Source organism: Phalacrocorax aristotelis, chromosome 1, assembly GCF_949628215.1.
Source record: "Phalacrocorax aristotelis chromosome 1, bGulAri2.1, whole genome shotgun sequence".
In the NCBI taxonomy this organism is placed as follows: Eukaryota; Metazoa; Chordata; class Aves; order Suliformes; family Phalacrocoracidae; genus Phalacrocorax; species Phalacrocorax aristotelis.
This window is the reverse complement of record NC_134276.1, coordinates 11983752-11999822: the sequence shown is the minus strand read 5'-3', so window position 1 is coordinate 11999822 and position 16071 is coordinate 11983752. Positions and strand designations below refer to the sequence as shown.

General features: G+C 39.4%; 1 protein-coding gene across 1 annotated transcript in view; it reads right to left on the bottom strand.

Moving 5' to 3' along the window:
* DEUP1 (deuterosome assembly protein 1) overlaps window positions 1–12805 on the bottom strand; it is a 54185-nt gene extending 41380 nt beyond the window's left edge. The window contains exons 1-3 of the mRNA XM_075081145.1: window positions 12762–12805; window positions 4505–4676; window positions 3051–3146 (exon numbers count right to left, since the gene is read on the bottom strand). Of these exons, the coding sequence (XP_074937246.1) occupies window positions 3051–3146; window positions 4505–4676; window positions 12762–12805 (312 nt within the window). The remainder of the gene's footprint in view (window positions 1–3050; window positions 3147–4504; window positions 4677–12761) is intronic.
* Window positions 12806–16071: the final 3266 nt, after the last annotated feature.

Sequence of the window (16071 nt, the reverse complement as noted above, 5' to 3'; positions counted from 1 at the left end):
TTTGCACATGACACCACGTTGGGTGGGAGTGTCGATCTGCTGGAGGGTAGGAAGGCTCTACAGAGGGATCTGCACAGGCTGGATCGATGGGCCGAGGCCAACTGCATGAGATTTAACAATGCCAAGTGCCAGGTCCTGCACTTGGGTCACAACAACCCCATGCAGCGCTACAGGCTTGGGGAGGAGTGGCTGGAATGCTGCCCGGCGGAGAAGGATCTGGGGTGTTGGTTGACAGCTGGCTGAACATGAGCCAGCAGTGTGCTCAGGCGGCCAAGAAGGCCAACAGCATCCTGGCTTGTATCAGGAATAGTGTGGCCAGCAGGAGCAGGGAGGTGATCATGCCCCTGTACTTGGCACTGGTGAGGCCGCACCTTGAGTACTGTGTTCAGTTTTGTAACTCTCAGTACAGGAGGGACATCAAGTTGATGGAGTGTGTCCAGAGAAGGGCAACGAAGCTGGTGAAGGGTCTGGAGAACAAGTCTTCTGAGGAGCAGCTAAGGGAAATGGGGTTGTTTAATCTGGAGGAGGTTGTAGTGAGGTGGGTGTTGGGTCTCTTCTTCCAAGTAACAGGCTATAGGATGAGAGGAAATGGCCTCAAGTTGCATCAGGGAAGGTTTAGACTGGGTATTATGAAAAAATTTATTTGCTGAAGGACTGGCCAGGTATTGCAACAGGCTGCCCAGAGAGGTGGTGGAGTTCAAAAAACATGTAGACATGGCACTTCGGCATGTGATTTAGGAGGCCTGGGGGTGTTGGGTTGATGGTTGGACTTGATGATCTTAGTGATCTTTTCCAACCTTAATGATGCTATGATTCTATGATTTGATTGGCAATAAATTAATTTCCCCAAGGTGAGTCTGGTTTTGCTCATGACAGTAATTGGTGAGTGATCTTTCCCTGTTCTTATTTTGACCCACGTGCCAGCCTTTCATTATATTTCGCCTCCTCTCTCCAGCTGAGGAGGGGAGTGATAGAGTGGCTTTGGTGGGCACCTGCTGTCTAGCCAGGGTCAACCCACCTCATCATGAAAAGGACTTGTAGGGTAATTAACAACCTCACAATCAAAATCTATTATGACCTGGAGTTTCAATTTCAGAAAGCTCAATTTCAGTGAAGATCTTAGCAACAAGATGTAACATAAACCCAGTAATTTTTAGCATGGGATAAAAAAAATTAAGAAGTGAAAAATATTGCAGGAAATGTGAAAAAGAATGAGAAAACAGAGATCTGCTATATTTTGGGGGACAATTATGCATTGCTAAAGGTACCTTAAAACTTAGACATAAAAAACAATCACACCATTTTTCATTGTATGATGTTTATCTTCTCAATAATCCAGATAAGATATTGCTTCTTTTTCTGTAATTTGTGTAAATTATAAACAGCTTTTAAACTGTTCAAACAGCTTCTGTTTCTAGCTAATTTCCCAAATGATTAAAAATGTTAATTACATAACACCAAAACATTCTTTCCTTACTCATAAACTATTTGCCAAATTTCCATACATAAAAGAAAAAATAAAATTAAAAACAATGTAACAAAAATAAGTTATACATTTATTAGTTTGATGGATTTTGGTGGTGTTATAATCTCTAAAGGAAAATAATGATATCCAAGTTATGCAATCCAAGATGATTCTACAATAAGTGTGATGACTGGAACTTTTTAATTACTTCTGAGAAAGTAATTGGAAATGGAATGGAATCCTAAATCTCTGTTAGAAGAATCAAGTAAAGGAAACAGTATAATACCACGAAAAACAGTGTAGAATTGCATATGTTAACTTGTTAAAAGCTGAAAAACAGAATAGAGACGTTCACTGAGAATTTAGATTCATGACTGAAGTGGAAAATAATGATGAAAAAAAAAATAGGCACAGAGCAAACACAGCCAACGAGAATCATAGAACCATAGAATGGTTTTGGTTGGAAGGGGTCTTGAAAGATCATGCAGTTCAACCCCCCTGCCATGGGCAGGGGCACCTTCCACTACTCCAGGTTACTCAAAGCCCCATCCAACCTGTCCTTGAACACTTCCAAGGATGGGGCATCCCCAGCTTCTCTGGGCAACCTGTTCCAGTGCCTCACCACCCTCATTGAAAAAAAATTCTTTCTCAGGTACAATCTAAATCTAACCTCTTTCAGTTTAAAACCATTGCCTGTTCTGTTGTCACTACAGGCCCTGATAAAAGTCTCTCTCTACCTTTCTTGTAAGCCCCCTTTAAGTACTGAAAGGCCACAGTAAGGTCTCCCCGGAGCCTTCTCTTCTTCCAGCTGAACAACCCCAGCTCTCTCAGCCATTCTTCATAGGAGAGGTGCTCCAGCCTCAGATCATTTTTGTGGCCCTCCTCTGGACCTGCTCTAACAGGTCTATGTTTTTCTTGTGGCGGGACCCCAGAGCTGGATGTAGTACTCCAGGTGGGGTCTCATGTGAGTGGAATAGAAGGGGACAATTAACTCCCTTGACGTGGTGGCCATTTGTCTTTCTATGCAGCCCAGGATACAACTGGCTTTCTGTACTGCAAGCGCACACCAAAATAAATAAAGCCAAAACAAATTCCCAGTGCCAATAATCCACGTCATTCTAGTTTTGATACTATGTTCCCCTATGGAAAGCTATCAGATCACTTTAATAATCCCTGTAAATCACGCAAACTAATACCAGAAAGCATTATAGCAAAGACATGACAAGAACAGTTTCAGTCTCAAAAATTCCTAATGTGCATCAGAATCTTTTTAGTATGAATCTAATTATCTGTTTTCATCATTCACCAATGTTTTAGGTTATTAGTCCAAAGTCAGGAAATCGAGTATCTGTCTTCATAACAGAATGTGGCATAACAGATGCCACAATCACATCAAAATCCATCCAAAGAGTTTGGACATGTCAGTACAGAAATGATAATGGAGCCTGGTAGAAAGTCGTAGTCATCATCATTTGTATGACAAAATTAATCTTTCCCAAATCCATAAAGGTACATCTAAACCATTAGGCATGTATAAGCTCTTTATACTGCAATCATAAAATAATGAAACTGACATTTTTCTTACCTGAGATTTTAGTGCTTGAAGCTGAGTTTCATAATTCTGAGCCATTTCACATTTAGTTTTCTGTAAATCTTCCAGCTTCTGTCGAAGTAGTCCCACCTACAGTTAGAATAAACATTCAGATTTACCTTTTCTGAAGTGTTCCAAAACACGTCATTTTTGGAATAGTCATTTGAAACTTTGAAAGAAGCTGTTGCTTAAAAGATAGATATTAAAAATATATATTCATTCAGTAACTTAATAATAAAACTGGATACCACAAACCCAGACTGTATCAACATCAAGTTAGGGATTTTATAGTAAAAAAACTCATTGTATGATTATGTTATGATCTAATGATAATACTGTATAACTGTCATGAAAGACCATTTAATGAAAGCACTTCTGACCCAACTATACCAATGAACTGCTGTGCCCTCTTGCGACAATTTTGCTTGAATGGCTTATATAATCATATAAATGACTTTCAACTACTTATGTAAAAATATTGGGAGACACTATAGACTCATTTCAGCTCCCTAAGTACATTGCCATTTGAGATATCTTGAATTATCTGAGAGTTTCATAGAGATCTGAGGAATATGCCAAAAAGCATACATGACACCTGTGTTTTTCTGGAGGGGCAGCTGGAAGCTAGGTGGAATATGGTAAAATATTTCGGAAAACATCTCTGTACAGGCAAATAAATTGATGCTTTAAGGGTTGGCTAGCTGAATTTTTCTCTTGGCTCCTCGAACTGCAATGACTAAGGGCAAGTTCCTAATTGCTCATTAGGGAGAGATATTTTCAAAATTCAAATTTTCAGAACTCCCACTGGCAGTTTAGGCATCTAGCTCACAGAAGGATGCCCGTGTGTAAACACCTAACTTCACATGTCTTGAACTGGAACTGAGTGCTGTGCAAGGAATTACTGATGCTTCTGAATGAATATTCAGCAGACAAGACTGTGAAGTATGGACAATATCAGGTACACTGGGGCTTTCAGTTCGATAAAACTGTCTAAGTGGTAATACAATTTGAAACTTCACTATTAATAATAAAATTACCATACAATGACAGTATATCATGCAAATGACAAAAATCAGGTATAAACAGGAATTACAAAGACATAATTTTGTGAAGTTTTTTGAACTGTACATTTCCATTTAAAATTTCTGATGAAACTAGAAGTGTTGGCATTTAGAAAAAACATCAAATTATCTTTTTACAGGTAAACTGAGAATATTTAATTTAGACTTTAGGGAAACAGAAGAAATATGAGACTTTCAATGACATTTTTACAATCACTTTTCAGAACAGAAGCACACTTTAAAACAAAACACTAAGCATGATTAGTGACCTTTAAAGGGTGTTTGGTATTTTTACATGGTAGAACAAACAGGTCTCCATTTAGAGCATACTATTAACTAACTCCCAGAATAAATACTTTCTTTATAGAATGTGATATTCTTAAATACCTCTTGACCTTTTCGATCCAGTTTGCTTTGGGCACTTGCTAATTCTTTATCCTGGAAATCCATCTTTACTTCTAAAGCTTTCATCTTCCTTTCCCATTCCACTTTTTTGCTGTTTACCATGATGTCAATTTGATGCACTAATTCCTGAAGTTCAGCTTCACATGGAGAAGCTCTAATAATATATAAAAAAAGAGATTTATTTTTTCAAATAAAGGAGAAAAGTTTTTATTCACATTGCTGAGATTTTATTTTAATTCTGATGGAAATAACCACTTTTCAAGATCAGAAAGAAAGAAATGGGAAAGCTAAACGATGCCTTCAAATGTAAATGGTCTCACTTCACCTCTCTTAAGTTTGCCTGAAGTAAAAACTATTTACATATTCTGGAATTTTGCCTAGCTTAAATGCTGTTTGATATTCTCCTGCTCTTTCAGGGCTGAACTGCCAAATGAGCATAAGCTGAGTTGAAAGTATCCAGGCCCAAACCTCAATGGATAAGAGTAGGAGAAGATGAATATTAAGTTGCTTATGGGCACAGGACTTCCCACGAAGGGCACACAATGATGGAAGCAGACTTTGTTGGAGGAAGTTATTAAACAGCTGGCTTGAAATCTAACCACAATTCTTTATTGCTAGTTCAACTTTTACACTCTGTTTTCCCATTCTCTTTGCAGAAAATGGACTTAAATAACAAGGTGATTTGTATAATAATAGTAAGCTTTAATTCTACTAGGAAGCACAGAAGTGAGTGCATTTTGAAAAAGGACTTGTCTTTGGGGGACCGTGTGCTGGGTTTTATAGAGATTTGTACAATACCTGCAACATAGATCTTTTCCTCAAACTTCTGGGGTTAAATTTGGAATACATCCCTTACATTGCAACTTCATTGTCAGTAACAGATAATATTTTACACTGTTGCTTTAGGAATAAGATGTGTCCTAAGTAACAAAATAATGATATATGGTTAATTTATAATATATTAGGAGGGCCATCAGAAGCTGAAAGCAAAGCTGCCCTCTTAGTTGCCCTCTTATACAGCCCCTTATATAGGATCAGTATATTAATTTAAAACAATGAAACTGTGAACAGTGTCAAACAATGTTTAAGTCACCTGATGTACACCATTTAGCAGATATATACAAAGTATCTGAACTTGGATAACTTCAAGATAACTTCAAAGTTATCTGAACTGAAATACAGAGATTTATTTATTCCATACCCATTCCAACTTTGTATTTGATGATGAATATAAGAAAAAATTTAAATAAGATATATATTACAGAAAATTTGGCTGTGGATACTTTTTAATGCAAGAAATTGCATAATTCTTTCTACACACTAAAAGTTTTTATTTGTAGAAATGACTTTACACATCAAAATTATACAGTCCTTCTAGAGTATATGAGATTTTTTCCTGAAGCATTTTGGAGAGTTTATTGCCCAGTTAACCTCAATTGTTTCATGAACTGATGGCTTCTCTCAATCTGTAAATTTACAGCTGGCATTTCAGATTTGCACTTATTTATTTAAAAGTCAGAATCTTTCTAGAACTCATGCATCTTTTCAACTTCCCGTGAAACATCCCAGTTAGAAAAAAATGTATAGCATAATTAAATAAAACTTTTTATTGAAATGTTCCTGACTTACTGCCTCTTATCCACTTCACATAGGATTCCAGGGTTTGGGAAAAAGATAAAGGAGACCATGTACACTGCTGCCTAATTCCTCCCCATAAAATACAGAAGGGAAATTGTATTCCATTAACAATCAGAGCTGCTTTTGGACTGTTATGAAGACAAGTTAGCTATTGAACAAATTGCTCAACTATGTATATGAGCCGATACATTTTCTATAAAACTTAATTTTCATTGTGTCATATGGAAAAAAACCAGACTGTTTTCTATCACTATGATTAATTACACATCACCAAAAAAAAATTAGTCATTTGTCAATCGTTAAAAACCCACAATCTGATGTCAGCTTACTTAACTGAGGTACAAAATCAGAATAAGACAGTATTTTTGACAAAAATTTTAGCAGACTAACCCCTGTAATGCTTGCTTCATGTCATTTATTGAAATAAAATTATTTTTATTAGCTTCATTTTTTATTTAAAAATACCACAACTTCTAAGCATTTTTAGTACATTCAGAGCTCATTAAATGTTGGATGTAGATATTTTTATACAAAGTACCAAAAGGGGCATATATCTCACTGGAGTGAAGGAAAACCTTTCACTGACTGTTTTTAGGCAGTGGAATAATGTGTTGAAGTTTTAATCTTTTGAGGGGTAGCAGCTCTTTCATTTCACTTTCTGCAAACATTTACTTTCCACACAATTTTTTAGTGGCATCTGTTATCTGCATATCCTGTTCTCATATGAGTTAAATATTGGTAAACTTTTCTACATCTTTTCCACTTGGTTTTAGAGCTACTTTTATACCTTCTTTCTGTATATACCATTTTATACCTGTTTCCCATTCTAGTTTTAATTGCCTTACATTTTTTTCTAAATAAGATATTCTATTTATAAATTACACTAATAAACAGCTTTATTACTTTCTTTAGAAGATACACTTTTATCTTATCTTTATCACATATTCAAATGTATTTAAATGTGTCATCTTTAGTTGTTGCAACCTTATCTTGGCCATGAAAAAAAATTTCACATTTAATGCCTTCAAATATTCTTTTCAATGGTATAATCATTGTGAAAATTTCTTTTTTCCCTCTGCAATGATTTAGAGATCAGCATATATAATTACTGCCATATCTAAATGAAGGTACAAATAAAACGAATGGTTTTTCTCCACTGTCAACTTTCTCTCCCTTACCTCAACCAGTTATACTGTTAGTAGACTGTTAGTGGTATACCTGCTTTCTCTTCGCTTTTTTTCATCTGTCATAGTGACTATTCATTGTACCACTAAAGTTTAATCTGCATTTAATTTCCATTTCCTCATACTGTTGCATAATTTTCAAGTCTCTTTCTTTTTTTTGTTTTTGATTATAAGCCTACATTGAATTTCCTGTTGATAAACCAGCAATTGTATTCTTCCATAAATTTGTTAACTATCCCTCTGGATATCTAAACTGATGCAAAAAAGTATTGTAACCTCTTTTCATGACAATTAATTTAGCCTTCTGATAAACAAGTTTCTGCACTTAAAATAATCTAAGAATGTTGTGACGTTGTTTTGGGTTATGACATGTTCTATTTTCCTTTTAATAATACTATTTATCTCACTGACATTTTCCCCAAAAGTAAAAGTGATAGCCACTGGTTATAATTTAATTGGTTCTTTAATTTATAAAAATTTAAAAGCTATGTATTCTCTTGGCTACTGATGGCACACACCTCTGTGTGCACATAAAGTGCCTTTGTGATAGCTAATTAGTTTGCAGTCATTCTAATATCTCAATGGCATTATGGTTTTTTTAAAATGAACATAGCTAGTTCCTTAAAATGAGCACAGATATTATTTTATGAAATAATTGCTGTAGAGACAGTCACACAGAGACAAAAGACGATGCAGCATCTGAATAATGTAGCAGCAGCCTACCAAAGGGTTAATGCTAAAAAGCACAGCAGTATGCCTGTAACTGCTCCATCCTAGGAAGGTTTGGAGAGGATTTCAATACCAAATATTAGCACCCAATGCCATTTTGGGTCACAAACATTACAATCTGGCATATGTTTTTCGGGGACGCTGCAACCAAGAACATGCCAAGCGATTAGGAACTCTACTTAACCAAACACAAGTTGAGCCACGCACTCAGAGGTAATATCCCTATTGCCAGAGAGCCTTCAACTGCTGAACATGTTGCCAGCACACCACTGAAGAACAGTAAGATGACTAACATGCTCCTCTTATGTAAATGACTGTGCAAACCAAGCCTTAATGTAAGCAGATGCTTTTACTTCTGGTAGTTGATACCACCACCTTGTGTGAATGCTAGCATGAAAATGCTGCCTTTCTTTTCTGGTAGCCTTTCACATCCGCACTCTTCAGCCACCTCTCCAAATGCCTGCCCTCCCCGTGCCCATGCAGACATCCTGTGGTCCCCTATCTGTAGCTGTGCTCTGGGTCACGTGCTGGTCCCCCCCAAAAGAACAGTTCCTTAACATGGATATGTGTTTATTAAATATCTTTTTTTGGTGCTTAAATGGTGCATATGCCTTGTTTTGATAATTATTACAGGAAATTGGAGCAAATCTGTTAGATTTACTATATCATCATTAAAATGCAACATGATTTTTTAAAGTAAAATTCTTTAAAATTTTTTTAAAATTCGCAAATCTTTGAGACTTTATCAACGTGAAGCTTGGAAAGGCTTTTTAAATACACACATAAATCTTAATGCCTTTTTAATATTAAAACTCGTAGCAATGCCATTTGTCCTGGTTTCAGCTGGGATAGAGTTAAAGTTCTTTGTAGTAGCTAGTATGGGGCTATGTTTTGGATTTTTTGCTGGAAACAGTGTTGATAATGTGGAGATGTTTTAGTTGTTGCTAAGTAGCGCTTACACTGGTCAAGGACTTTTTCAGCTCCCCGCGCTCTGCCGGGTGCACAAGGAGCTGGGAGGGGTCACAGCCGGCACAGCTGACCCAAACTGACCAACAGGATATTCCATACCATATAACGTCATGCTTAGTATATAAAGCTGGGGGAAGAAGGAAGGCGGGGACGTTTAGAGTAATGGCGTTTGTCTTCCCAAGTAACCGTTATGCATGATGGAGCCCTGCTTTCCTGGAGATGACTGAGCACCTGCCTGCCCATGGGAAGGAGTGAATGAATTCCTTGTTTTGCTTTGCTTCCGCGCGCAGCTTTTGCTTTACCTCTTAAACTGTCTTTATCTCAAACCATGAGCTGCCTCACTTTTACTCTTCTGATTCTCTCCCCAATCCCACCAGGGAGGAGTGAGCAAGTGGCTGCGTGGTGCTTGGCTGCTGACTGGACCATTTTAAAATTTGAGTCATAGAATCACCATCATAACCAAAGTGCAAGCAAGTAGTACCCTGTGATGTACGTATAACAAAACAAAAATACCCCCTCCCCAAGTGCCTGAAACTCATCTCAAAATAGCACTAGTGATGCAGCAAACTTTGATTCCCTCTGTGTGGAATATAAAATGGGATTTTAAAAACAGAAGATGAAGCAATACTGCATCAGGACTGCCTTTCCTCTGATAGTGCTATAAGGACTTGTGCCCTTCCAGCCTCATGTATTGGCAGGTGGCAACACTTCAGTGAACCACCAGCAATGACTCAGCTATCTGATTTTAGCCTTCAGAAATGGGTACTTTCTTTATTGGGTGTCACATGATCATCTAAATATTGTTATGGAAGTGCAAATGCAACCTCTAGCCTGGATCATCAGGTTACCCTTTCAGACCCTCCATGGCTGACGTCCTTCTCTCTTAAGTTTCACCTATCCTTTTCCAATCATCCCGCACAAGGCAAGTTCTGCATCTGTTGCTAGAAAATTTTCTCTGGATAGTTTTTGCATGTTTCTTGAACCTAGAGCCACCAGTATATAAAAGGGAGCAGCTGAAGGAAAAATCCCTTCTGAAACAGCTTCTCAGTCTATCTGCACCTTTTCTGTCCACTTCCTTACCCAGATCCTCTAGGTACACCTGCAGCTGAAAAAGGAACGCTGTACCTGAAGCTGTAGATTACAGCTGCTGTTCTGCTACCGGAACTGCTTTGCATCATGGCTGTGGCATTACAAACAGATCTGCACAAAGATGTGTCTGGCAGTTATCCCCACCTACTAGCACAGAGGTACTACTAGCTGCTGTAACCATTGTTTTAGTCCCTTTAGTGTTTTGAAAAGTGTGCTAACTATCCCCCTCAGAATATGGCCAATCATACGGTATCACAGTCATGAGAATTTATTTTGATCATCCGATGTGTAATGCAGAAAACTCTGGTATCTTCTGTTTAATATGCCACCAGGTAAACACACAAAGAACAAGTTTCCCCATAAAACAAGTACACATGTGGTTTTTTACCCATATGTAGTCAGCATTCCCACTTTGCTGAATCCATACATCAAATGGATTCGTCATACATGGAAGTAATGACTTGTACTTAAGCAAGCGGCAGTTATTTTTTGGGTTGCATTTACTTTAAAAGAGCTCAAAACACTTAAAGGTATCTTATTTTTTGATTGATGTAGGCAAGCTCTTAGTCTTATTCTATTTCCGTATTGGTGAAAATAGAGATGATTCATATTCTGCTGTCATTAATAATTATTTATCTTCATGTAAAAGCTACATGTTTCCAAATTTAGATAACCCAAAATCCAGAGAGTAAATTTTACCAACCCCAGGCCTTTATCACAAATGGTTTTTGCACTAGTTAAACCTTTCTAGCTCTATTTATCTACCTTTTGCTTTGGAGTTCTGCACAGATATGTATTTTTCTGATTGTTTCCTAATAGATATAGAAAGAATATTATTGTCCATACACTTTAGAATAAAGTCGTCATTTAGAAACTGACATTTTAAGAAATGTTTGGTTCATACTGTCAGTCTCCACTTCGTGCCTTCTTCCCGGGTTTGCTGACAAATAGGAAAATATGTATGACCACATCTATTCGCACACAAACAAAACCTATACAGTACAATCTTAACAAAGATTTCCATCTTACGTAGTACATTTATTAGTTTTTGATCCTTAACCCAGTTTCTAGAGCCAATATTAATTCATTTTCTTTTCTTAAAACTTGCTTTAGAATAGGGAATATATAAACTGGTTGTGATAAATAGTCCATTAGAATCTTCTACCCCGAAGTTCCATTATATGAACTACAACTAATTTATTTAACAATTTTCAGCCATACACATCTGTGGATAGACAATTTGCGATTTATGCGTTCTTGCAGCTGGGATGTAACAGCTGTGATTTCTACCACCGTTATTCAGCCATCTTCCCAAATTTTAAAGCTATCTGCATTATTTCTGGAACACTGTCAGCACAGGCTGAAACAAATATCTCCTGTCATTGGATGTGTATTCTAAACTACTCTTCCAGGTTCTTTCTATAGTTAATGGAAATAATAGCTACCTAGAATACCTGGTTTATGATGGGACAAAATCACTCTCTAGATTCATCTGCAATGGCCTAAAATTTCACCTATGCTGTTACAACAAAGGCCAGGCAGGATCTCAACTCTTGAAATAAGCTTCTGTTTTGTTAAAAAACTGCCCAAAGAATAGCAATATTTTTATTTTTTTTAAATTCAAGTTTTTATATGACCATATTTACCAGTCATATCATTAACAAAAAGAATGCCCCTCAAGGCCAAAATAAGGGCCACTTTGTTCAGATACTCATACTTGAATGCAGCAATTTTTTTCTATCATGAGAAGTGCACACATAATTCTTCAGTACAAGAGAGCACACTTTCAAATCCTATTAAAACTTTATTGGGCCAGAAAATGTGTGTTGCTGTTATTTTAAGAAATACTTTTACCCTTAAAATGCATCATATTACCCTGAACTGCTTCTATAATAATGATAAAATAAACTGGTTTACATGAAAAATAGGTAATGTTTATTTACAAATTATGATAGATAAATATCCTTTTTTGCTCAGTACAGGGAGGTACTTTTTATATCGCTGTGTTCCTTGAACAGGCTGGATGGGATGAGGTCCTACATAAAATCTCACCCATGTTTACACTTCTTTAGAAAGATTTTATGCTGTACTAATATTTTTTTAGGTTAACACTAGAAGAGCTAAACTTGGATTATATCAAAAAAAGATAATTGTGTTATGATGAAAAGTGCACTTAATTCTTGGTAAGAACAATTGTGGTTATTACCTGTGCAAAATAAGACTAAGGCTTTAGCAATTAATAGCCTTGTTTTTAAGATTTTTGAATGTTTTAAGAGCTGTGATATGTAAGTTTATACTGCTGTAGCCTAGCAACTTCGGCTATTTTTTAAAACAGTTTAAAATAACATTTCTTAACATTTTAATAAAACCCCACATCGGTTTCGTTTTTCCTCCTTTTCTTCAGGTATGAAGATTTTTAAAATTTAAATAACTAACAGAAACAGTATTACCTAAAGCAATGTGTTGTCTTAATTATCAGTAACCTCTCCACATTGCATAGAAAGCAGCAAAAGAAATTCAGAATCACATTTGCTTCTAAAATCATTAATATTTTGTTTCATTTTTTTAATAAACCCACATAATTAAATTCTATTATATATTCAACTCCCAGACAACAAGTCATTACTTACTTAGTGACAGCTTGTTCCTGAAACACTTCTAAGTTCTGCTCCATATTACTGATTGCTGTTTTAACCTGTTGAACCAGCAAAAATCAAATAATTCAGGTTCTTAAATGTGTGCATTTACACAGCCAAGTAGTGTGTAGTGGATAGTTCTATGCTTTCCTTTCAATTTCTGTAGTTCTCCCATTGCAAACGGGCAGGGGAATGTAGCTCTAATTACAGGCTGGAACGGGCAAGACAAAAATGTCTGGAGCAAGTTCAGCACTTGGTGCAGCACTGAGATCTCTAGAGGAGATGCTAGCTTGAGGATAGCCCTGGATATCCACGAGGAACAGTTTGTTTTGGATCATTCTCTGTTGTGTGATGTCAATGATTTGCCAAAACACTCTAGAACACATAAACCTAAATTTGTCATAGATCCATTGCTCCATTCATCAACCATTTCTCATACACTTCATGCACCCTAATTAATTAACCTGTACCCAGCCTGTAATTGCTTTCAAACAAAGTTTTAGACTCCCACTGACAATTAGCTCCCTTGCTTAGCAAATGTGGCACTAGACACACAGCCCTCAAGTATCTCAGCAGTAGATCAGAACAAGACCGTTGCTGGGACCAGTCCGGTTCTGTGGGGTCCAGCAGGACACAAGGATGTGGGGTAAGCCTGGCTGCAAGAACAGGAACCAGCCGCATTATGGGTGACAGGGTGGCATGGAACAGCTCTAATTCCTCGTGGGGGTGAGCAGTGGAGCTCTCCAGGGCATGGGTACCGGTACATACAGATGTGCAGACACCACCGCATGGCAGCGCTGCCTTGGCTCCACAGGGACCGGGCACCAGAGGCGACGCCGCCACAGGGACACCGGCCCCACAGAGACCGGGCACCAGAGGTGACGCCGCCGCAGGGGCACCGGCTCCACAGGGACCGGGCACCAGAGGCGACGCCGCCGCAGGACCACCGCCCTTAACTCCAGAGGAGACCGGCACCTGAGGTGACACAGGCACCGGGGCAGCCTTGGCTGTCTGGCACCTGAGGAGACGGGGGCACCCACGGCGCCCCCCGGCCCCCCGCGGCGGGCCAGGCGGCAGGGCGGCGGTGCCGCGGCCGCCCCCTCCCCGGCCGTTACCTGCCGCGCTCCCCCCGTCGCTCCTTTCGCACCCGATGTCGCTGTGGTGGCGGCATGAGCTCCGCAGCCCGGTCACCCCTGCTGCCCCCCCATCCCGCTCCGGCTCCCGCCCGCCGCCGTCCCCTCCCGCCGCGCCCCGCGGCCGTTGCGGACGGCGCCGGGCGGCTGCTGCCGTCGCCGCGGTAACGCGAAGGGCGGCAGGGCGAGGCGGGAAGGCGGGCGGGGGCGGCGGCGTGAGGCGGAACGGCCACCGGGGCAGGGCAGGCGGTGGGACACGGGGCGAGGCTGCCCGAGAGGCGGACAGCGGCTGCGGCCGGAGAGCTGAGGAAGGGCGGCGGGGCTGGGGCAGAGCCCGGCGGGCCCGGGCGTGGCGGGGCTGTCGCTGCTCTATGCGAAGGGAGGGGCGCCGTGGGGCTGCCGTGGGGCTGCCGTGGGGCTGCCGTGGGGCTGCCGTGGGGCAGGGGGAGCTGCGCGGGCATCCCGGTGTCACCCGTGTCCCTTGCAGGGCCCTGCAGCCTCCGGTAGCCACCGTCGATTTGAAGGAGGCTGGAGTGAATTTCACCTCAGGCAATACCACCCAGGATAAAGAACATTTGCTTTAACATAATTTAAGAAATCAGTAGGCAGGGTGGTTTTCTTCTTCTTTTTTTCCTTTAGAACTCTATTATTACCAGATAATGCAAAGGCTGAACATTACCGTTTTCTAGCTATACTTTTGTAAAATGGCTTCGAATGATTTTCACATTATTGTGCAAACGACCTAGATTTGGATGACACTTCTCTCTACATTTATGCGGACTTCAGTCTGTCTTATTCAAGAACAAAACACACTAAGTATCACAGCTATTTCAACTTTTTACAGTAATGACTTGTGCTTCCAAACTTAGGGTTTATAGATCTCTTCAAACATCAGGGAATTTTTTCTAGCAGGACAGTACAATTCACTTTGTATTTATTGTCCTGAGATTGCATGGAGCATTTTCGGGAGTCTATTTATGTACACTAAATTTCGAGCTTTTTGTTTGTCTTGCTTGGACTGTTTACTTAAATTAGCCGAGTGAACTGCATTTTTAATATCAGTTCTAAGGAATAATCTATGTAATTTGTTTCCTACCTGCTGTGCTAAGGCAGATGGTTTTAATGTCAGCGGAAATATTGTTTCAAGCTATGAATTACACAAAATATTTTTTAAAATGAAAGATTAAAATAATATTATATGCAGAGTTGCAGGAAAGTTCCTGAAAAAGTTTGCTTACTCACACTAGAAAATAACGGACAATTTTCCTTTGCAGTTTTCTTAAAGACTACTAAAAATCTTTTTACTTTTGCTTTGCATGTTTTTCATGGCTGTATTTCATTTCAGGTATATCCAGGGAACACTTAGATCTTTATTTGTCAGGCAGCAGCAGGAGCAGCTGCAGGTGATGGCGAGGTGCAGGGCAGTGCTCTCCCCAACACAGTGCAGTCCCACAGCACCCAGCCAGAAGAGCAGAGCGGGCACCAGGACCATGACCGGAGGCCTCCACAACCAAGGAAAAGCCAGACAAGCCCGCAGCAATGGGCAGTTCTGAGGTGACTCTGGAAGGCAAGTCAGCAGTATCAGGAGCAGCGAGGTGTGATGCTGAGCACAGGCACAGCTACACGGTTGCTCAGGCAGGGCCCAGGAGGATGGCTCTGAGCTAAAATGCTGCTCCTGAGCTGAGGGCACAGGACCCCAGCACAGCATCTCACAGCTCTGTCTTGTAAGCAGCCTTGACTACAGGTTATGGCTGCACCATGTCAGAGCTGGCCTTGAGGATAGGCAGCCAAACCCTTGTGGAAGAGGGGAGGAAGCTGTGGGACTTGCTGCTGTTCCCAGAGCCCTGAAAACATTTTCTTCATTACACTTCTGTAACTACACTTTTCTTCATTATTTACTTACTGTAATAGAATTAATGTGAAGAAATCACACAAACATTTTATTTTTGACACTTGAAAGGTTTCAGATATAATTTATTCTAATTTAAATACTGGTTTAAGATACTTTTTTTAAAAAAAATAATGAAATTTAGGTTGATTTATTTTAAATACTTAAATTTAGGATGATTTAAAGTGTTATGTACTAGGAATAATTTTTAATGTAACTGCCAGCAAGTTTCCGTTTGTTCTTCTGGAGCAACTGAAATGAACTTTTCAGTCATATTCCCAGT